This window comes from Lepisosteus oculatus, chromosome 5, assembly GCF_040954835.1.
Source record: "Lepisosteus oculatus isolate fLepOcu1 chromosome 5, fLepOcu1.hap2, whole genome shotgun sequence".
Classification (NCBI taxonomy): Eukaryota; Metazoa; Chordata; class Actinopteri; order Semionotiformes; family Lepisosteidae; genus Lepisosteus; species Lepisosteus oculatus.
Genome location: NC_090700.1, coordinates 60,838,812 through 60,863,318, shown reverse-complemented (window position 1 = coordinate 60,863,318; position 24,507 = coordinate 60,838,812). Strand labels below are relative to the sequence as shown.

The window sequence follows — 24,507 nt, the reverse complement described above, 5'->3', positions numbered from 1 at the left end:
AAAGACCAATTACACTGCGGCAAACATCTTTTCACGATACTGTAGCACAATGAAATGAAAAACAAAATTGGGGTTCACCTGGGGACAGCGAGTGGAGAAAACCAGGGGTAAGTCTACCGAGACCTTCCAGCTCAACTTCCAATATACTCTCCCCCTCTCAGGTCTATAAATCACCAGGGCTGTAATATTCAAGGTCAAAGGCTTCTGTCTCAAGCCAGAGAGCGAGGCTGGAGGTACTTGGTCCTGCCTGTGGGAGAGTCTGGCAGGCTAACAGGAGCCTGTGTAAGGTCACAAGACGACAACCTTCTACTGCTCCCTTCAAAACGGGAATAATTAACAGCCCCCCATTTTCACATCTCCGCATGGATCGTTTTATTAAGTACACTTTTTACAAGCTGTAAGCGATCGACTGAGATGAGGTGAGTAGAGGCGAGAGCAAAAAGGTGGGATCTGAGCTTTCATTTGTATTCCTACCCTAAGGAAGGCAGTGCACCACAGTGTCAGCCAATGTACCAGTTTAATGAGGAAAAAATGATTTTTTAAGTTAGATTATCACAAATATTACCACACTTCAATACATGGAGAGAAGTGCATGATCATCTCTTGCAAAATTAATACCTTCGGGGACAAAGATTAGAAATGAAAACATCTCTTTATAATTGCCCATTCTGACTGAATTTCCAATGACTAAGATGTTCAATTTTTTTTAGAGCCAACAGCATATTAATACAATAAACTGTATACACAGGCAGTGGAGTGCGGTAGGAGTGCTTTAATAAGCTTTGCTGATTGCAGAGCGATGCTGATGCAATGCTACATTATTGCTTTAAGACATCCACTGCCTAAGGAGACCTGGCAATTATTTTTTTTATTTATGCATTTTGCAACCGTGGAGCACCAAGTCAATTAAAATAATATCGACTACACCCGCTTCTTGTATTAGCATTATCACTGCAAACCTATTTATCTTTTATTGCAGCTGACATCCTTATAGATTTCATTTTTTATTACAGAGAATAACTGAATTTATTAGTTTTGTTGTAGCTCAAATTAAAAGGACCTCCTGACCCAGCATCCAACTCTTTTTTCTCCTCTCAGAAGAAATTGTCTAGACACTGCATTTTACTCTGGACCTCCCAATTCAAAACTGTTTTGTTTGCAGCATTTTGAGAAAGGTTCCTGCCACAAAATGGTTGTTGCACTCAGCTCCTTGCTCACAGCAGACAGAGGAAAGCAGGCCAGTGAGCCTGTTCAGCCCCAGGAGCTCAGTGTACAATAAGGACAAGGGAGTCACCAGGGCTCAAACAATGGCTCTTCATCAGCACCGCCGAATGGCTCACACCACACTCCAGCTCGGCATCCATCAATTGTTCAACAGCAGGACAGAAATAACCACATCCCTTCAGCGAAGGGCGTGCACTGGAAATGGAGTGGTCCTAGAAATACGCATTTTGCTCCAGCAGTGCTGAAAATACCTGGAAAGGCATTTTACACGGCAAATGCAGACTCGGTTTAAGGATTTACGACTATTTCTGTAAAAGAGGTATGGAGGAAAAAATAATTTTGGTCACGGTCTTTAACAGGGTAATAAATCTGATTATTCCCCAAGAGAGCTGTATATTAGAGGCAGTAATTGCACTACAGACGCAGTGAAATAAAAGACAGGTGGAGGTCACGGTAGGATTGATTTGAGCTCCTACTGTAGTAGATGTTTTTCTCCTATAGAGAGGAACGCAGTGGTGAAGAGTAGGGAAAGGGGAGGAGGGACAGTGACAGCTCCCTATCTCCTGTGGAGTGGCAGGGCCCAGCAGAGCTCCTACGACATGCGTCGTTGCTAATAAAAGCTGCCACTCATGGAGATGGGCCCAGCAGCTCGTCTCCGGCACTGAATTATTAATCCAATTTTAAACCAATTTTAAGACGCTACCGACGCCATCGACTCTGACCAGTTCTCACAAGGCTGCAGTCTGTAACATTTTGGGGCATTTTGAGGAAGCCGAACTACACAAAAACATTAGAAATAAATAAGTGAGGCATATAAGGGCAATTCAAAGAAATCTGAAAACTGTAACAGTGTAGTTTGCAAAAGTAATGCCCACCCACACCAAAACCAAAAGTGCTCATCATCCTTCCATGTTCTGACTTTTGCAGAGAGCAAAGGAGTATTGTACACTCCCCGCTGCTTATTTTTAGACAGTTTATATTTAAAAGCCCAGAGAAAGGACAGGCAGATTGCCATGAATAGATGTTGCCCTGGAGACTCTTACTGATGAGCGTCCCACACAGCCAAGGGTCAAAGGGACCCGTCTCCACTTGAGGAGGCTGAGCAGTCGCAGCAGCAGCCTGCTGTAACCTGTAGCTCGACAGGTGCACAAGGGAGGATTCCCACTACAGAGGAAAACGCCATTTCATTTGATTTCACAGACTGTAATTATCACTAACTCTACTGTAATGATCTGAACTCAGCAAGCAATTCTGGGACTATTGGCAAACAGGATCTGCAAAACTAATCCGTGGGCTTTAATAATTTACGATGATAGTGGCAGTCAGTTTAAAGGCAGATTTTATAATATTGTTGTCCACTTCTAAGTTTGTAAGAGTTCCGATTTCTAAATAAGTTTATTTTTTGGGTGATGGATAAGATGAGTTCTAAGCAAACGGCCACCTTTCCTCAGTCTTTAATAGACTGGTGCTCAGAATCAGATCGAGAGCCAAATTCTGCCCCCCCCCCCCCCCAATGCCAGCCCAAGTGAGAGTGAGCTCAGAGGTCACCAGTGGTGCCCTCTGAACCCCACGTGAAAGTGCCAATCGTGTCATGCAGCCGTGCTCACTCTCAAGATTGCTTCCAGGAAGTTGTCAGGTCACTTCAAGCCACCACCAGCACCTCAGAATACCTGTAGCTTGCGATACTCCCTGAGCGATGGCGTCCACGCCCGCAGGGGCCTGTGGAAGGCGGGCGGGCAGGGGACTCCTCTCTCTTCATGGCACTGCCCCGTCAACTGAAACGCACCTGCTTGTGGCTCACAATATGCCAACTAGATGGCGCGTTGTGGCCTTTTCACTGGCACGCCCTGGCACTACAGCTCGTTTCACACCGGCTGTTTTGTTGCCATGGTACACAGTCCTCACAAGCTGCCTGGCACTGGCTGGGGGCCGAGATAATCATGCCAGTCTGTCACAGAACACTTGAAAGAGAAGAGCGACCATGGCTCTCTTCTAACACTGGAAGCTCAAGAGCGTGTACAAAAGGCAGTTTCGCAAAAACAATAGTAGAAAATTATTCTGAATAAATGTTCAAAGTGAAATGCATTATGTGTAAATTTGTGTTGCAAAAAGAACTTACTTAGGAGCTCAAAGATCAAGGCATTTGGAACTGAAATAACAGAGAATGTAGCTTGCTTGTTGTGGATTTGCTAATATGACCAAGTATTGATTTGCAATTTTGATGGGTAACAAAAAGAAAATGCTGGCTAAGCTTTTGTAACATTTTCCAAGTGACTGCTCTGCATCTGTACACTAAGTGAAAGGAACAGGACTGGATCTCGGCAGACCCCACACCTGTCTCCCTGTCCGCTGACTGCGCCACCTTGTGGCTTGTACTTTGAATGGCACGAAAAGTCCCGAACTGCGCTGGGTAAGATTCTAGTCTACTCAGGTGTGCCAGTGGGAAAGGGGCATGCCAGCACATCGTGGTTGTTTCTTAGCTGAGTAGCAGCCAGGTATGAAGGGGCATTTTACCGCCTTCTCTTTTCATAGCCTGCGCTTAGACGTGCCAAAGCAGACAGCCCGGGTCTTAGGAGCTGTCTGAGACTCCTGGGTGCAAAAGATTTCTCTCTCTCTCTCATGATACAGGACTTTAGGCCTACACAGATCAAAGCTTCACACACAGGACCAAGAAGTTTAAGTCTTTCATTTATGCTATTAAGTGTGGAGACTAAAACTGATGTATGGTTTTAGCACTTCAGGCATCTGTTTTTACAGGCAATTTGTTTTTCATTGATGAGCAGCAAGAGACACCTTTTTACTAATCCCATACAGAAAAAGCCGATGGTCTCCACCCCAGTCCTGAAGAGCCCAGATCCTGCAGGTTTTGTAGTTAACCACTAAATCACCATTTCTAAAGACGTGACGCAATCTGTGATAAATTAAAAAGGGAATTTGTCAATTAAGCGACTTAAAGATCATGGGGAACATAAATCTGAATACCATCCAGCGCTCGAGGATCAAAGTTCCTTTAATTACTTCCTTAATTGCTCAGTAACTTCCAAGTGTTCCCAATATTTAGAAACAAGGCTTTGAACTACAGGACTAATAGGACTGAGGCTCTCCAGGACCAGGGCTGCAGACGCCAGATCCCTCAGCTCACCTACAGCCTGGACAACAATACTAGGTGAAGCCTGCAGAGGTCACTGCCTCCCCACTGTTTCAACACCTACCTATGCAGACCTGCTCCATGTTGAAGGTTTTGCAGCTGGCGTTCGCCGACTGGCTGTAGTCAGATCTGGAGACGTTGGGGGAGCTGTCGCCAGTGCCATACAGAACCAAAGTGAACTGGGTCAGGGTCCCTGAACGAGAGAGAAGTGGGCAAAGAGACCAGAAGTACAGTCAGCGGCTGTGGGAAATGCACCTAAATTTATGAGACGTAAGATCAAGTTTAAAAAAACTCCCCCTTTATACACACGTCTACAGATGAACACACTATTTTACATCCAGTTTTGCGAACATGAAAGTAAAATATCTGTATTCCGAGTGAAAATCCTGCTTTCCCGTTACTAGAAAAGGGGTCCCCTCACAGGGTCCAGTTCTCCACACCACTCCCACTCGCAACCCCTGATTTACGGCCACGCTGCCTGGAAGATAAATGGAGATGACAGCAGGCCGGGAGTTCTCCAGCATCTGATTTACTTTGGGAGATTTAATTAATCTGATTTATGGGGAGGCGTGAGAAACAAATGGGCTATGATGCAATGAAAACAAAACGCGTACCTAGTGTATTACTTCACTTCCATATCGCTCATCCCTTAGCATCGACACTAGACCACACAGTCTCCAAGTCCTTAACCTCTAGCCCTTTCAGAGCACTGCCCCCTCATTCCTCATCTCCCAACCCCACCACAATCCCATCTCCAGGCTTCTCCTCTCAAAACACTCAACAGCAGCTGCGCCAGGCCTGCTCTTACCATAGTCACTGGCCCCGGCCACATTCTCAATCTCCAATGTCCATTCCCCTCTCGGGTCCTCGTCCCAGGAGTGGGTGGTCATGAAAGCCCAGTCATTGAAGCCCTCGGAGGAGTAATCGTGAGGCCTGGGAGCAGAAGAGATCACTGAAGGGTCAGAGCCCAACCCTGTTTCAGCATAACTGATACATGCTTTAATATTGCTTCTTTAACAAAATGGAAACAGTCTAGCTGTATATGCTGCCAACACCCTAGGTTGCCATCCTGTTATCGGAAATAATATATGAATTGGAAACTGATCATACGACCTTAGAAAACAAGAAAGAAATGTCAACTTTATGTGATGACAGGCCCCCCAAGAGCCTCTCTCATGCCGGGGCCATACCTGGGAGCAAGGAGAGTGGAACGGGTTCCTCTGGGGCTGGTCAAATAAATGGCCAGATTCCCTCGGCGGTTGTAGGTCAAGGTGAGCCGCGCCTGGGCATGTTCGAGGGAGCTCACAAAGTTGGTCTTTCCTTCGCACGCGTCCGCAACCTTAGAGATCTGCAAGTGGCTCCCAATATTCCTGCACAACAATCAAAGGGATGAGACAAAATGAATACCATGGCAGCTTGCTTTTCCTGTTTTTGTCACCTTAAACACAACAGGGCCAGGCAGCTGGGCTTTAATTCCACAGTCTCCACTTCACTCCTTGTATGTGTGAACACCAATTCATTACCCGGGACAATGTACCAGCCCTTCAGCTTCTATACTGGGCATCAAGAGGAAGTTATCAACTACGCATGCATGGTTATAGAAAAATAAATCATGCAGGTTTTGGAGCTGGAGCCACCGTCTTTAGTGTCATTTTGATTAATTGATCGCTAATGAGTATGATGTACTTGAGTGACTGTTGAATAAGCATTAATTCACCTCATTAGTGAAAGAGCAGATCAGGCACAAGGAATGAAATTACTTAACCTGTTGAACGTCAAGCCTTGTGGAAATCGATATGTCCTACTTATCAAGAGAATAACACCTTTGGCATTTTGGAGAAGCTCCTCAAGTGGATGCCTAGTGGAGCCAAGTGTCATTTAGCAAGATCAAGGTTTTGTCTAGACAGCTGCGATCGATGTCGGGAGTGTGGCACAGACAGACGAAATGATAGGCTAACTGTCCTGTAAACAGCCCTTTCTATAGGGATATTCAAGTGCGGTGGTCTCGGCTGTAGATCAGTAGTGACTCATGGCAACAAGACCCGGGGCCTCACTTGAAAGCCTAATTGCCAGACATGAGAACCACTCAACATCTGGGAGATTAACTGGGACAAGTGAGACATCGGGGCTCAGAGACCAGTGAACAGGCACATGGTTGTCCCCCACTGTGAGAGTAACAAGATCTAATCCCACAAGACAGTATCTGCAACTTGCTTTGAAGCGTACCACGCAGATGTACAGCTTGTATTGTTAGGAACAATTGCCCCCCACACATTACTAGTCTACATCTCTCACAGCAGACCCTCTGTTGATCATCCCTGTGGATGACAAAAGCATAATGGATGACATATCAGCATAATGAATCTGAGTCACATCTGATCAACAAAATGTGTTGTTGTGCTTTATAAGAAAAAGACTCACTGTCCTGATTTTGTCAGGAATTTTAACGCTGCAAATTTGGCCATTTTGTCACAGTTAGAACAGATAGATTTCTTTTGACACTCGGTTAATCAGTTAATCACGTGTTCTTTGGACAGCACCTTCACACATATGCAACAATTCGCCCTATGCTATCATTAACTGTGGCTGAAAAGCTGATCAACATATTTGTATTCTCTCGAATTGACTACTGCAATGCTCTGCTCCCTGGAGTATCTAAATCTACTCTGAACAAGCTGCAGTATGTCCAAAATTCAGCAGCCAGAATCCTGACCAGGTCTAGTGCAAGTGTTCACATTACTCCTATCCTGGAGTCCTTGCACTGGCTTCCGGTCAAATTCCGCGTAGACTTTAAAATCCTCATGCTCACCTACAAGGCTTTACATGGCTTGGCACCTCAATACCTGTCTGAACTTTTATCGCCCTACTCCCCACCTCGCAACCTCCGCTCTTCAAATTCTGCCCTCCTTACTGTCCCCCAAGCCCGTCTACATTGTATGGGTGACAGGGCCTTCTCCTGTTATGCCACAAGCTCTGGAACTCCTTGCCCAAGGATATTAGAGAGTCACCTTCTCTAAACTCCTTCAAATCCAGACTCAAAACCCTCTTCTTCAGAAAAGCCTTTACTTAACTGGTTCCATTCTTCACCCCTCTGCTCTTCTTAATACCATCTTCCACGGTCTCCTCTATTGTTATTGTTGTATTGTTGTAATTTTAATTGTGTCCTGTCTTGTGAAATTTTCTTATTTATTGTTTTAGTCTTCTTATTTATTGTTATTGTCATCCTGTAAAGCGCTTTGAGAAGCCACCTTTAAAGGCGCTATATAAAATAAAGTTTATTATTATTATTATTATTATTATTATAATTCCCCTACTTCTGTAGAGAAGGGTAAAATCACAAATTCTCTCTCCTAACTTTTCTCCTGCTTTGTCTGTGGGACAGACATAGGACTACCCTGCTCTGTCCCTAGGCTCCGCTCGTGCCCTTTGTAAAACATCTTGCTCCCTGCACTCTTCCGCCAAACCCTTTGAGAAGATTATGGCATTCTAGAACAATTCATTTGGCGTGGTGTGGGCATCGGGGCAGGGAGGCTAACAAACAGCTTTAGTACCAGGCTGGTAGGGCCCACTGTTACTCGTGCTTCATAATTGAACGCTTTGCAATCAAAAATACTTCTGTTCTGAGTGTAACACTCCTGAATAGATCTCTCTTTCCCTCACTCCCACATCCCTGGCCTGTGAGAGTTAATGAAATCAAGAGACAGTCACCAGGAAGTTAGTAGGCAGCTGGTCGTGCATGCATTGATTACTGCACAGAAGGCTGAAGATGGTGTGGAAAAAGTTATAAGTTACTTTAAATACTGCTGGAGGTAAAAGTTGATTTATTTTTAACACATCAAAAACAGCTCTGTGACACAATCAGTTTGCAGCTGCATGCTTAAATTGGAAATATAACAACCAGCTGGAGGCTTCATGGCAGTGCTACAGGATAGCCAACTTGACATTTCTCATTACAGTATTTTGAAGGAAAAATATGGGACCCTGCATTCTATCCCTTTATGTATTTTACTGATGCTCTATACAAGGTTAGGATATAAATGCATTCAGTCATTGGCAGTACAGGTGCTCTAGGCTCCAGTGCGGTCTGTCTCTTTGCCGTCTTCTCACCTGGGCTCTGAAAGCATGGTAAGCACGCATTTCTGCTGCGGGCCCATATTGGTCCAGTTCCTGGCCAGAGTGACCATAGCACCAGCATCCAGAAGCCCATAGCCGTAGGAGTGACTCACTGCACAGAGAGAGGGAAAGAGAATAAAATTAAGTCGTACTACAGTACATGCAAAGTTATTTCATTTAAATTCAAATTGTATTTGTGAAGCAGATCTCCTGCCATTGCAAATTGTGTCTGTTGGGGGGGGGAATGTACATTTCCTTCAAAATGCTTAAAATGATCTTTTTTTGCTCAGCGACAAGCAGATATTCCTGTTTGCAGACCTCCTGTATTCGAGTGGTTCTCAAATGCTAGAGGTCTGCAAAGAGTGCTTAATGGAATCAACGATTGGTGCAAATCACGTGCATATTACAAAACACCACAGGCCTTGAGCCCCCTCCTCTTGCCAGCGGTCAGCTGCACCCCACGCATGCTGGGGTGTGGTGGGGTTACCTTTGCGGCCCACTCCATTGGTGTTCCAGTCGTTAGTGTTGAGGTGAGCTGGGCGCGAGGTCCTCACCACCAGGTGCTGCATGTCCCTCCAAGTGAGGTTCCGGCTGTAGAAAGAACAAGAAAACCCCAGTCACAACCTCCTAGGCAAAGACCACCACCGCTGTTAGACACAGGCACGAAAGAACAAGTACAAAAGGTTGTTTCGGCAGGTGCTATTCTACTGAAACAAGTAACAAAGCTACTCGTAACCTGGTCGGCATGCCTATAATCACACACACACACTGTGTGAAGAGTCCCGGGACTCATTTTATCTTGCTCACCTGAACAGTAAAATTCATGCTCACGAAAGTGATGCTTTAATACTCGGAAAGAGACAGGATGCTTGACGGCACTGTTCTCTCCCGACAGCTCTCAAGAGACACAGTGCAACCGAGGAGAAAGTCTTGGGAAATTGGAAAGCTTGCAGATTATTCTTGATAGCGGCTCAGACCAGGAGCTGCTTTGCCAAAGAGGCACAACCTGACTGTACGTCTACTCCTGTCTCTGGGAAGAGACCAGGGTCATTTGTCATTTGCCACAAGCACAGCTCTTTAAGGTTACAAACAAGAGGTGGCCATTGAACCCGTCATATGCAGAGAAAATCAGATACGCAAAGCAGGTCAGGCCGAGACAGGCACTGCGGCACACAAGACCCCACTCGTACCCCAGCATCCCCAACACTTACTTGGCCTCGAGGGCTAGAGCGATGATCCCAGCAGCCAAGGGTGCAGAGGCAGAGGTTCCTGTGTGGGAGTCTGTGCACTTCTGCCTGAGGTCTGTAGTCACCTGGGGGAGTTGAGAGAGAGTGTGAGTGAGTGTCAGGGAGAGAACCCCTCCATTTACATACCTAGAAGCTTGCAGCCACTGGAAAGGACATCATAAATAATTAGCTTCCCACGCTGCAGATTCCTGCCAAACAGCATCGCCCCATTGGAGGACACTGAACTTAAGTGTTAAGTGATGTGTGCTAACCAAGACAGCCCAGAGAGCACGAGTTTAAGCATAAAGAATTGCTCTCTGCATGAGTGACAGAGCAGGGGGTGATGACAGGGAGAGAAGATGAGATTTCAGCAGCGCCTTGTTCCAGATTCAAATTAAGAGACTAGGGAAAAGGCACATATTGTCTCACACAGCTCTAAGGGAAAGAATCCTACAGGCTATATAATTGCTGCAGGCAAAAAAAAAAAGCTTTAGAAATTAGATGCAATGATTCACATTGAATGAGTAAATCCCAGAGCAGGCAAACATTTATCTCTCTGTTTTTAAAATAAAAGCATCCTTTACAATTCCACTGATTCACGTAAATGGGGACAGAAACACATGATCAAAAGTGAATCTAAAAGGCAGCATATTTCAGGCACAATTTAGGGCATGCTCATTATATTCCATATTTAATTATAGATTAAATCCCTAAAATCATTAATGCTATTCCACATATATTTTTAACATTAGAAACAAGATACTATATATACTTTCCAACCAGGATTGGAAAAATATCTTCCTCAAGTCACCTGCAGCAGATGAGCAAATGTGCAGAGGCTTACCACTACCTCCAACTAGCTCAGTACTCCTGTGGTCATTTTTAATATTCATACTGTAGATCAGAAGCACAAAAGCTTTGAGCTGGAGAGGATGTGGGCTCTGCTTCACAGCTCTGGCAATGGATTCAGAAATCTATTCCTCCACATGGAGTGGTGAGGTTTCGAGTACAGATTCCAGGACATGCAGTGCATGTACTTAAGCGTATCAGATCAAACACATTTCTCTTTCCAGAAGCCCGACCTGTACTGCCTGAGAAAAGTACACTCTGAAACCCTGCAGATTTTCTGCTGCAGCAGAAGCCCCCCGCAAAAAGCAAGTGCTAAGAGAATAAGGGCATGTTGTGGTTATAATACCAAAACCCTGGCAGGTCTAGAAAAGCAGGTCGCTCCTGTGCCCCACTGCCAGACATGCCCTCTGCCATGGCAGCATATCTCCACCCAGTGCAGACAACACTAAACTCTCTTCTGTCAGCGCGAGGAATGGTCTGTCTCCGGCCTCCGCGCCCTGGTCCCGAGACAAAAAAAGACTCCCTTTCACACTCATCACTCCTGTATCCTGAATCCAGTTCAATCTCTAGGCTCCTCCAAGACGCACCACCCCAGACAGCAAGGTGCTGACAGTACCTAGGATCCTCATCCCAAGACTTCATTAGCAGACACTATACTACTCTGGATATAGTGTAGACACCACAGGGAACTAAATAATCTGAGAGTAGCACAGTCTTCACTGCACCTCAGCTCCTCACAACCTGAGGTACCCGCAGAAGGCACTCCAGATTACCACAGATTTTCAACGGATTTTAAATCCCTCTGAAAACCAGCAGAGCTAGGAACCTAAAAGATCAAAGGAGGCATTTTTTTTTTTAAAGTCCTTCAATAACCGAGCATTTTGAGAGCCACAAGTGTTGCAGGCTCCCAGTGCATTTTGGCATTTAATAAAACATGGTGCCTACTGATTTCAGCCGTTGCCATGTCAACATTTTAATAATGATGCTTCCAGTTGCCTCAACCCCCCTCTCACATGCACACCCCTTTCAGGACATTAGCAGTCACATGAACATGCCTGGAAATATGCTGAATACAAATAAGAATGATTATGCATCAGTTCTAAAAACATGCCAGTCTTTACTACTGCTAATCTTTGTTGCACGTGCCACGAAACGCCCGTCTCCAAAACTGAATCCTGCCAAACCACACAACACAGCAAGCCCTGATGGAGCGCGAAACCGGAAGAGATGGTTGTGCCCCTGGTGTTCGAGAACCCGGTGGAGAAGCTGTAGTCTGTGGTTTTAAAGCATTTCATTTTAAAACTTCAATTGTGGGAGACCGCTCCTTAAGGACGTCCATCTTCGGTTGATGTCTGAAAGCTAGAGTTATATTTTCTCATCACCTTGGAGCCACACAAGAACACAAAAGGCTGCCGATACCTGGCCAACGTGAAACTACGCAACTCAGGGATGTATGTGTCCCCAATCTTTCTGTGCAGTCTGCCATACCGGTATGGCCCTGCTACAGTCCCCAGTTCCCAGAACGGCTCCATTACATTCCCTGATCCCTTTCCCTAGTCCCTGGTATGGCCTAGGACAGTCCCAGCAGAGCCTCCAGTAGAGCTCCTTGAAAAGCGCCCTGATACAGTACTACAGCCGTAGTAGAGTTCCCCCCCCCAGCGTCTGTTCCTGGTACAGCCCCAGCAGAGTCTCCAGCAGAGTTCCTGGTATGGCCCTAGCAAAGTCCCCCAGTTTAGTGCTGGTATGGCCCTGATTCAGTTTCCAGTAAAGTCCCCGGTGATGTTCCTAGTCGTTGGTACAGCCCTAGTAGAATCCACCCCCCCAATACAGTCTTGGTATGGCCATGGCAGAGAGCTGAGGGACTATTCCCAGTACAGCTTCATTGAGTCCTCCAGTACAGCCCTGGTGTGGCCCCGACGGGGTCCACCAGTTCGGTCCTCGGCACTCACGATCTGCTTCTCGTCCAGGTTCCCGCTGCTGTAGGTGGTGGCGAGGGTGGAGGAGCAGGCCTCGCTGTACCAGGGGACGTTGCCTTTCTGGGTGGTGCTGCTGATGGACAGGGTGTAGATGCTGTTGGTGTAGCCGTCACAGTTGCAGCTGTCTTTCTCCCGGCCGCCATTCCCCGACGCCCAGACGAAGATGGAGCCCAGCCCCCCTCGGCCCTGAGCGGAAACAGACAGACAGCAGCTGAGGGCCCGCGCGCTGCGTGTGCGTGAAGGAGTGCGCTCCACCCCTTCCACCTCCCCCAAGGGCGTGAGGCTTGAGACGGCAAGAAAACATTGACCTGCAGGCTGTATCGCAGCAAATACAACTGTGCTCAAGGGTTTGATACTAAGGTCCTCTCTTTGCATCTAAAAGTTACATCCATTAAACTTGTATGGGAAAAAAAGTGAATAATGCAGAAATTTTTACTAAAATACAAAAATTCCCCACACAAGATCCAGAATTACAAGACAGGCTTAACCAAAAAATATAATACAGTCATATCACAGCACTGATATGAAAAAAGTATAATTTATGATGTTTATATTTTTTTACACTGCCAGATTGCCTCCCTGAACTACATAATGAAGGGAAAATGGCTCTGGGAAGTTTACATTTGTAATTACTGGACAGAGGGAAGAACTATTATTTTGTGCAATGAAATATTAATGCAATACGATTTCATCTAGCTTTGTCCTTTAGCTATTGTGCTCTGTATGAAATAGTCTGAACTCTGGTGCAGACCTCTCATGAATATCTGTGCATCGTTAACATGCCAGGATCAGCTTCTTTCAATTCACTGCCCTAATCATATTCTACTTTAGTTAAAACAAAGCCAGCTGTTTAAACAAAGAAGATCCTACACAAAAGCAAACTGTACATGACCTTCTCAACACACGAATGACATTCTTTAGAAGAAAAGGCACCAATGTATGCATGGGCTTGATGTAATGTAACTCCACCATTAACAGTACAAAGCAAGGGCATAAGCTATTCAGCCCCTTTCGCTGTATTCTGTTTCTGGGTTTTTATGTGCGCAAGACCTTTGCTTTGAGGGCTCTTTTGCTTTTCACAGCTGCCCTGAACTGCTCACTAGGTCAACTGCAGTCCTATTCATCCTCTGAATGATGAAAGAACTGCATAGAGGAATAACATGATGCACAAGAATTACAAATAAAACATTTGCTGAAACAAATGTTTACCAGATGTAGCCCCCTTAGAGTGAGTGGTTCACCGCTGTGGACATTCATTTCCTCATTAACAAACCTGCCTGTTTTTGCCCTGTTTTGCGGCTTATTTGCACAGCCAGAGACCTGAATACAAGGATCCGCATCTTAGCAGCAAACAATGACTTTCTTCTGAGGTTCTGCAGGCCTTATTCTGTCCCTAGTTTCCATTCTTTACATTCAAAGCCCTGATCACTCACATTTGTGTGCTTCTGCCATCACTTTCATATGTACCTGCACCATTATTGTGAAGCTTGCTTCTTTGTTTAAATGCTTGAATAGGAGACAACTGTACTGTACCTCCATAATTTCCCAACTATAGGGATGTCATACACAAGCAAAGCCACCAGGACTGCATTTGACAAAGGATAATTCTATAATGACTGCCGTGCATCCTCAAAAAACAGATCAGTTTTAAAACTCGATAAACATTTATTGTTGATCAAAAATATGTAGAAAATGTAAACCGCCGATGACGAAAAAAGCTATTTTGGCATTCGGTGAAGAATTTGTTGACTGCTTCATCACGGCAGGATTCTTTTACCTCTGCACCCAATTTCCATAAGATTAATATCCATGTGTTTCTTTCTAAATGCTCTAGCCCACTGTGTTCAGCATTCAGCTAGCCTAAATGGACTTGAAGGGCAGACATGAATGACCATTAGTAACTGGAGATGCTGATCTAATATTTTAAAGAAAGCCTACTTTAAAAAAAAAAAGCACAAGGAAGTCTGTATGAGAAAAGTACAAACTACTAAAAAGTGTAATATTAAATCTTAACAGAAGAGGAACGAGCATCTAAATGCCCTTTAATAGATAGATAAGACTTTATTGATCCTGTAGGGAAATTGATGATTAATTAATAATTAATTAATTAATATAACATTGACTTCCTAAATACCAGTCACGTACTGTTAATGCTGCAAGCCTTACAGATGTGCATATTACATAAAATGCACCTAGAGTCTTCTGTAATTTTGAATTAAATATAGTGCATCTGGTCATAAAATCTGTCGTCGTTTTTTTTATAGGTGCTCTGTGGTAAAATACATTATCTCAGCAACTTTTCAAATGGTCTAACTGTGAAATTAAAGCAATTTCTCTGGATAGCAATCATTTCTCACCAGGAGTAAGTTACCACTAAGGTAAAGCAGGAAACCTAAGAATTAAATCAAACAATGAAGGGCATTCTGCCAAAGGACTGGATTACTTCACACTGTGGTCAATCTGAGTCCCACCATAGTCAAAGTAAGCAAGAAGAGGTGGTTACAGAAAAAAGGAAAATAACCTTTAGAAACATCACAGCAGGTTATTTTGAACCTGAAAGTATTTCATAAAAGTTTTCCAACATTATTCATCATAGGACTAGAGACTTACTTAGACTAATGGCCACCTTCCCTAAAACCATCTTTGCTACACTTTCAAGGCACAAAATGCCATTTTATTGATGTAACAAGTAAAAGGTTTATTCCATGCTGTAAAAAAGAAGAAAAAACACATTTCGGCTGTGGAGCCTTCGTCAGGTGTGAAGGCTTCACGGCCAAAATGTTGTTTTTTCTTTTTTTCAGCAGGGAATAAACCTATTACTTGTTCCTTTGCAGCCTATGCATGCCGATGCAGCTACCCACCTGAACTACTATATTTTATTGATGTAGCTCCACGTGTGTACTAAAAAACAAAACCCAGAATCCATTATGAATATCTTTCTACATAAGAACCATGTAACCCCATGCAGGGGAGAATGAAGGAGTCCAATTCCTTTAGCCATCCTTTCTTTCAAGACACTTGTTTTTTTTTAACACTTTAGGAAGGTTCAGTGGAAATTGGAGGAGGGGCACAATTCTGAACAACAGCACCACACGCACCCAGAAGAGGTCACTGTTACCAGGAGTTGAGATACCAATCCGGCTTCTCCCACCCTACTCTCCACTGCACATGGTCTCTTGGGGAATCTGGGTCCCAGTCTGCTAGTGACATGGCTCAGGTGGGAACCTGCCTGGACCACTGAGGTTAAACTGCATGTGAGGTTACCAGTTGAACCACTCAGCACATCTTAAGTTCCTTTTGCAAGAAGTTTTGCAAAACAGTCTGATGGCCCATCAGTTGCCTGAAATATGCTGAATAAGGATAGCACACGCGCTTCATGTTGTAATAGAAGTGGCTAGTGTCATTCTGTCTGGCACAGGAGAGAGAGAGAGAGAGAGAGAGAGAGAGAGAGAGACTCACCTCAGTGACACCACGCAGAAATGCCTCCTTGGCCAGCTTGGCTGGACCATCCACGGTCTTCCCATCATCCTCCGGGCCCCAGCTGGCACTGTAGATATCGATGTGCTGTGGATTGAGGCTTAGGGACTGGGCTTCCACTGCGTCGGTCACCTCGCCGTCCAGCATGCGGACACCTGCCAACAGACACCCTGTGAGCCGGAGCCATGCGTTCACCCTTCTTATCAAAGCCTCAAGAGCCTGAAGGCGACCAGGAAAGATGCCCACTGTCCACGTCCAAGTCCAGGAAACTGGCCTGTCAGAATCTTGCATCGCTGTAGAACATTCAGCATTAAGCTTGCTTTGCCGGTCAGGCAGCAGAGGTGAGTTTAGGACCGCAATTCGTGTTCTACGATGATGCTAAAATATCTCAGTGCAGACTTAATATTACATTTAAGTAACCCCTCCCTTAGAACTTTCGGAATATGGCTATCATGTCACTCTCTTAAAACTTAAACTGGCTTTAAGAAGTTCAAAGACTTGCCATATAACAGAAAAAGTTCCTTGCAGCATGTGACTACAGCTCCAATGAGCGCTGCCAACTCAGGAACAACTGAAGGTTCAAGTAAATACTCTTCAATTGTTAGAGAAAGAAAAAAAACATGTCCATGAGAACTAGTCCTTTTTTCTTTCCCACTTGAAAAATGCAGACACACCAAGGACAGCCAGAAATACCGAACAAAGTGTTTGTTGAAAGAATAGCGAGCTTGTTGAAACTCCAGCTTGCGCGTATATGGTGGCTTACGCTGCTGTAGAAGTCAGAAAAAGTCATTTCCCTTCGGCCTGCCCCCTGGCAATACACACTGTTAGTGACCACACCCTACAAGGGCTTTCAGGAGCTACTCTCTCAGACTGACCTAGAACAAAAAAGTAAAATAGTCTTTAAGTGTCTAAATGATTGGGGAATGTTCCAAATATTAAAATATTGTCACAGAATAGTTAAGATCCTTGGATCAATAAGCTGCTAACAACAAAATGGACCAGCTTGGCCAAAAGTCCTCCTCTGGTTTGTAACCTCTCTTATGCTCTAAAAAACACTAACTGGAAGATTATCAATTTAATTTTGGGACTAATTCCAGAGAAATGTTGTAAATGTTTAATATTTCTAGATCCAGATGCTACACTCAATCTTCGATCCCCGCTGTGAAAAGGATAACCTTCTGAACAAACTTGTTAGTTGGGTAGCAAGGAAGATCACGGTGCTCAGCACTGCCCTCTTGTGGACAGAAAGCAAGTTCAGAGATGTTTTATTACAAAAAAGTTCTGAACTCAGAATTTCACCCCGGTTAAACTTAAAGCAACTGCTTTCAGGCTTAAGGAGACATTTTTAGAAAAGACCTTCTTAACTCTCAGGCTGACAAAGTATCCTAAAAAAAGCCAGTTAATCTCTATTAAAATCATATCGCTCCAGGTGTTCGATATTCCCACTGCATTCTAGAACAGAAAGGAGATAGCTAGAGTATACCTCCAAGGGCTCTGCTCTGGCAAGATTAAGGCATTAGTGAAGACATGCCAGAAGCAGAGAAGCATGAAAAAAAAAAGAATCCTTCTGCCACCATGAAATCCTCTTCCATCTCAGATACTGGGTTTCAACTGTGAGCTTGAAGGACTCGTCAATACGGCTCAGTGGGAGCAGAGCCCAAAGAGAAAGTCCTTTCATAATCCTGCACTATCAAAGAACCGAGCTCCAAAACACCTCATTTACATTTTTTATAGCCTCCACAGAAAAATGCTTGTTGATACTGAATGACAGTAACATAATTAACCAGGTTCCTCTTAAAACGCTGCATGAATTTAGGACAGAACATGAAGCACCTGGCGAATACCTGAGACCCTTATCTCACACACAAGACAACCCCGTGAGACAAGGCTGGGGTCGGGGACAGGCAGCATTGTCCCTAACACTCTGGTCCTCTGCCTTGCCTCCGATATACAGTACACACTCAAGAAGGGGCCTGGAAGGATTTTTTTCCTGTCCATCAGAAAGCCTATCCAGAATCCGAGCCGAAACAGGCGTGGGTAAGGATGGCTACTGCGCACACGCTCCTTCTCATTAACTACCTAATTGACACACAGTCTCCATTACAGGGAAATGAGGTCATGTCTGCCTCTCCTTCAGAAGTCTGTATCCTTCTTTGTACTGAAAAAGGAGAAAAAAAAGGCAAAACAAAACACAAACATGCACAGACTGGCACCCCCTAATGTGGGCTATGACTTTGAACTGCACTTGCTCTCCATACCAATATATACCGCTCAGAATATAAGGACTGTAATGGGATGGTCCTGAAAAGTGATTCATTAGCTGTCCAAGCCAACAACACAGTATGGTGATACCCTACCCTGTCTGGTTATAGATTGTTTAGAATGGCTGCACTCTTCAGGGACAGAGGAAACTCATCCAGACTCAATGTGGAAAAACCTCGAAAGCACGCTGTATTTCTGACAGTGCGCAATAAAGGGAAAATGTACAACTCTCATGCTGGTCCAGGCTTGTGTTCATATTTCTGGCAGTGTTACTGGGTCATACACCCAGTGTGGAAATGTAAAACTATGATTTAGGGATGACCTGTTTACACCCAGTATTGAGGAGATCTTTCCATTACTGCAGCAACATTCCTGTGTGGGTCTGAACACCACAGCCAGACAGCCTTGCTCATCACTCATCATTACAGGACTGCGCTCAAGGCTTGCCAGCGGGCTCTCATTGTACTGCTCAGACAAAGCTCATCTCAGAACCTGACTGGACTAATGAGAGGCAACTGTTACTCCTGTAGAGGCTCCATCAACTGAGCGGCTTAAGAAGAAGTCCCAAACCCCTCCACTGGCCGAAAACACACAGAAGACTAATGCGATAAAACGCATATTGAAAAAGACAAATGCACTGCTGCAAGTGCCAGCTGCTAATTAAAAGGATTACACTTGTCCAAAATCTTTGGCGCAGAGGTTTTGCTGTGGCTGTAATTATGGTGTATTTATATTTTTAACATCTTTACAGATAAAGGTAGTGTCCCCTGGTAGTGCAGGGAAATGACCATGAGAAAGACAATTCAGTTTTTTGCACATCCATAAACAAATACAAAGGCAGTTTTATACTTGACTTTCAAATCTCTGTCATGGGTGCATGTTCAACCAATTACACTTTCAACTCCAGAATGAAAACTTAAAATGCATAAGCAACTTTTGTTCTTTCTATGCTGCTGTTCACATTAATCTACAGACATTTATCTCTGACAGAGGAAAAAAAACAGCATTTCAGGCCATCTCACGGATCAGTGGGATCTTGTATGAGACCTGAACTGGGTGATAAATTCACAAAATCATACTTCAGCATGTTCCTGAGCTGCACTACTCGATTGAAGTACAAAAAAATATAAAATGATTGTCTATGGCAAAAAGATGCTCCATTATCAACATTACCCAGTGCCGTGATTAGCCGTAATCTAGGACTATTTCAGGTTTCATTAGGAGCATAAAATATTCTTCTCTGTGAAACAAGCCCTTTGTCTTTTTGATGTCGATCCTATATTCGTATTAGTGAAAATATTAAACCCATTGCAGAAAAGTTCATCCAAGAAATGTACTCTTATATAAATCTGAACCAAAAAACTGTCAAGATACAGGTTAATTAAAAGTCCACAGCAATGTTTCCTGAAAACTTGCGTTTGACCCTCAAAGCAAATCAAATACATTTGGAAATATGTGGGAACCTTGATTAAATTACACAGTAGGTAAGTATATTAGGATGAGCCTTATCGATCTGTAATTGCCTTGAGCATCATATAATCTTTCATTATAGGCAACTTTTTTTTTTAGCGAGGCTGAAACAGTTGCACAATGAACGATTGAGCTTTCATTCTCAACTGATGCTGTATTTGTGTATAAATACATTAAAAACTGCTATGGTCTTCCTGGAGATCATTAATTTGGTCTATTTTCTTATGTCAAAAAGCAGAGGCGATTTAATGGCACACATTGTCACGCATCCTGAACCAGAACAGCTCCCAAGAAGGATCCACTCCCCTTGTAGGAGCCCTGCCTGGGTCACACCCACCTCCGATCTTGGCGTTGTAGGCCAGCCCCACTCCACAGATGCCATTGTTGGCCACAGCTGCCACCTCTCCTGCACAGCGGGTTCCGTGCCTGAACACAAGCAGATGCAACAATTAGTAAACCTTCCAACTCCTGCTAATAACCCTCACCTGCAGTCCTAAATATAAAAAAAAACAAATGTAACAGAAAAAACAAAGCCGAAAAGGGTCTGTCGTTCCATTTTGCTTCATCAAAAGCTAAAGGCAAGGTGGATTCAGGAACTGCACTGGATGTTGACTATAGGTAGTGCTACAATTCGTGAAAAGAGGTCGCGGATTCTGCCATTTTAAGAGCCGCCTGAACTTTTGACAAATTCGATAAATTTTCTCATCTCTTTTCAAACCTGCTCCAACACGAACATTCGTCCGTGCCACCCTCTCTTCCCCTTCCCAGGAAGCTTTGCTGTAAGTGAGTAGTCAAGTGGGACAAGCACGCACCCATGTGCAACACCCATGATGGTGTCAAGCACAGCGAGGAGCGCAGTGGCGAAAACAGCTGTCAAGGGGAGAGGAAAGATTCCCAAAGGAAACGTTTCATGAAAGTGGCAGATTGATGGTTTGTACAGAACAAGATGTTGCTATGGATGTCAAGAGAAAAGCAAACCGGGTAAGTCTTCAATCAACTGTGGACAGCCAGGACAGTGAACAAGCTATTTGGCTCCAGCCCAAGAACAGAAACATCAGAAAAGAGTTACAGAGGCTTTCTGTAGCATTGACATTCCTTTAAGCTCATCTTAGACCACCGTTTCTCACATGTAACCATAGCAGCATCCTGACAATCACCGCTCAAGCAGCTTTGTAAAACAACATTAATAAAATTTGATTCCACTCTATTATGTGCATTACAGCACCTGGGACATACAAATTTATCTGTTTCTTTTCAATTCGAAGGAAAGCTGATTGGCAGCATCTCAAACTTTTTGCTCCAAAACACGACCCCAAATCATTTACACCTTTAAAAAGTTATTAAAGCATTTTGTTGCTTTTTAAAGCTTGTAGTCATGACACTTTGAGGTAACAATTAATACATTATATATGCAGCCTACTCCACACAATCCAAATAAACACTATGTAAATAGAATATGAAAAAATGGAACAGCAATGATTTCATAAGTATTCAAAATTCCTTGCCTTGGCAAATCTAATTTAAGTGGACAAAACTACCTTTATGAGAGACAGATTGAGTGGCCTCTGTCACTGTGTAATATTAGTGGTTCACATGATTTCAGAATAAGAACACCTGTCTCTATCAGGCAAACGTTAGAAGAAAACCTTCATCAGTCTTCCAAAAACTTAAAACTGGAATTGAAGTTCACCTTTCAGCAGAGCAATGGCAGGCAGCTGAAAATAATGGGCTAACATTGCACCAGAATGATAAGTTGATAAAGACTTAACCAAATCTACAGCTGTATGTGTTGTCAAAGTTGCTTCCACTAAATACGGAGTTCACAAGCACATACTTATGCAATCAACATCAATCCATTTTCTAGCTACTTTGCTCAATTCAGGATCATAGGGCAGCCGGAGTCTATTCCAGCAAGCAACGGGTGAAAGGCAGGATACACCTTGGACAGGACGTCAGTCCATTGCAGATGCAATCAACATATTTAAATTTTCTCTATTTTTCTCTGACATTTCCAGTAATGTCTTAGCCTTACTCTTTTACTCAAGCATTCCACATAATTTTGAACATTCTTTTTAAAAATTTCATTTTCTAAAATCAACAAATTGATGCACCACAGGAAAGGGTCTGAATATTTATGCAAGTCGCTGTATTAACAATCAAGAGGATTCATCTGTTCTGAAAAAAGTTTTTTTCACGTTGAACTTGAAGAGTGGCAAATGCAATTTATAGCATTTCTCAAGTAGCCTACCTCACAGCAAACTACAGTCGTCGCAGTTTGAAAAAAAAGAAAATCAATCAAATGAAGATGTAAACCTTAAACACTAAGGCACCTACTTCAGCTGAAAATCAAATCCAGAAAGATTTAAATAATGCAAATTCCAAGCTGGAAAAACAACAGCGAGCAGAGGTTTTTCTTAATAAAGGACAAGATCTATGAGGCTACTTTTAAACTCGAGTAGTTATGGGGGAAGAAGGAAGAAAACATTTCACCGACAGTGAGCTAATTAAGACGACCTTTACCAAGTATAAAAAACAGATCAAAGAAAATTTTAAATTTAAAAGTAGGATCAATGGAGCGAGATTTTAATTAAAATGGGTTCTGACACCCACTGAAATTTCAGTTTGGTTACATACAGACTCTAAACTTCTAAATAGATAAAAAGTGCTTTATTTCTTTGACTTTGAGAAGATAATGTCCTAAGTGAATCCTAAAGCTATACAAAATTAATTTTACTGTACGTTATGTAACTAAGAATGTGAGAATTATTGAAACGTTAAGAACGACCATCTTTCACAACTCTGCTATCGGATATCTACATCTCCAAAAAGCTTGCACTCAGTCTAAACTTATCATTAGTAAAAAAAAATATTGCTCTATGTGGAATTTAAAAGCTTCTGTGCTGATGTAATCAAAACAATATGACATGCACACCCTTCTGCTATTGTCAATAGCCACGTGACTTCCTCTTGCCCTTTGCTAAAAGCACCCACGCCAAAGCAGTAGCCCTGGGTCACTACCTCAAGATGCAGGGCTTCCTTTGTATCTGTGGGGGAGGCCGTGTCACATATGTAGACCATACCATACCTGTTTGAATCCTTAAGAGTTTAAACCTGCTCTCAGCAGATGGTTTCTACCTGTAATGCATGTCTCACCTCCCTCCCCACCCCAGTAAAAAAAATGTTTTATGTTTAAACTTGAGAAATACCAGCAGCAAAAGTTCACTGTGATACAAGAAGCCTCCACTGCTCCCCTGTGTGCTTTACATCAAAATCAGCGTGTATTTTGCTGCTGTAACCAGCTCCAGTGTAGTGGGCTGTGATCGCACAAGGGAAAGGGCAAATTAGAAAGGGCTATGCCAGCACCCCCTTCACCGTGCTGCAGCCGGGGGTCTGGGACAGGACTGCCGGTTTCCCCCCTGGAAGGATAATTCTCCCGGATATTCGCTGGTCCCTTCGCAAAGAACCGCCTGCTGCGAGATTCCGCCCAACCCGCCACCCCGCTGCTCTGAACTGCTCGGCAAAAGCATCAAAAACCCTCCGACTCATAACTAATGAAGCAGGAGACTCTGCTGGAGCAGAGGTGCAACGTTCTGTTCTGCAGTCTAGTGGGGTTTTTTTCCCCCCCGTTTAGGTCTGTTTAAATCATCACTACATCAAAGAGGAAGAAAAAAAAAACTTTAACTGGTCCGATTGAGCACGTAATTAGTTCAAAGAGGTGATTAAGAAGTCAGGTGGAATGAGCACAAGACCCAGCAGCGCTGGAGGGTGGGAGCAGCTGCGCGTCTTCAGGCTCGGGTGAAGGTGATGGGGAACAGGGCACGTCAGGAAATACACTGTTCCTTCGGGTCACTCCCTGCTGGACCGAATTAGGGTGTTTCTCTATAGATGCAAACACACATGCGACTCAGGGACTACAAATAGACCGTATCTTGATCTGTCCTATCGGACCAGGATTTGCTGATGTAATGACTGTCATATAACATGAATAACTGAACCCTGGCTGAGATCTACGATCTGTCGAGCCACACATGGGTGACATCCTTTACCTGCTGAGCATTTCAGGGGGCCCAAGGCAGCCATTTTACAGAAACACGCATGACGACGATCGGAGCTCTACAGTGAGCTTGTGGGATTCTTAGAGGCCCCCCCATCAAATAACATTACTGTCCCACATGCTGGTTGAACACCACGAATTAAATCAAGATCACCCACAGAAAGAGATTCACTTCCGTTCAGGCACCATGTGGAACACACTAATTCTCTGTAGTGCTAGTCTACAAAGCACCGTACTGGAAGAAGCTTGGAAAGCTTGGACTAAAAAAAGCTCTGCCTTATGATTGGAAAAACGTAAATGAAAGCTACCATTTCATGAATATATAATAAATTAGGCTTTTGTTAATACAGAGTCCAAGCACTTGTGATAGAGTTTTGGTCAGTATTCATTTTACCTCCATTCTTTTTCTGATAAAACTTTTGCATCACCAAGAACAGTGCTGGAGAAAAGCAAAAGCCCATCTATGTCAAAGACTGAGGCCATGGAGATAGAGATGCAGCTTTCCAGCCATTTGCAGATTAAGCTCTTTTTGAGCTGCACCATACAAGACTTTTTAAACAGATGCTTAATCCCCTCTCCCTGAAGGCCATACAACCGTAACGGACATCTTAATTCACCAGCGACATCCAGAATTGTTGAGCAAGCAACACAACCTGCACCGTTTGCTGTAAAGGCCACATTGTCAGAAATCACCAAAACTGGGCACTT

General features: G+C 43.8%; 1 protein-coding gene across 8 annotated transcripts in view; it reads right to left on the bottom strand.

Moving 5' to 3' along the window:
- Positions 1 to 24,507, bottom strand: part of furinb (furin (paired basic amino acid cleaving enzyme) b) — a 107,792-nt gene that overhangs the window by 5,064 nt on the left and 78,221 nt on the right. For all 8 annotated transcript variants that reach the window (XM_069190775.1, XM_015343561.2, XM_015343565.2 and 5 more), the window contains exons 7-15: positions 20,083 to 20,171; positions 15,996 to 16,168; positions 12,510 to 12,722; positions 9,697 to 9,797; positions 8,973 to 9,076; positions 8,480 to 8,597; positions 5,563 to 5,742; positions 5,181 to 5,305; positions 4,437 to 4,565 (exon numbers count right to left, since the gene is read on the bottom strand). In XM_069190775.1, the coding sequence (XP_069046876.1) occupies positions 4,437 to 4,565; positions 5,181 to 5,305; positions 5,563 to 5,742; positions 8,480 to 8,597; positions 8,973 to 9,076; positions 9,697 to 9,797; positions 12,510 to 12,722; positions 15,996 to 16,168; positions 20,083 to 20,171 (1,232 nt within the window). The remainder of the gene's footprint in view (positions 1 to 4,436; positions 4,566 to 5,180; positions 5,306 to 5,562; positions 5,743 to 8,479; positions 8,598 to 8,972; positions 9,077 to 9,696; positions 9,798 to 12,509; positions 12,723 to 15,995; positions 16,169 to 20,082; positions 20,172 to 24,507) is intronic.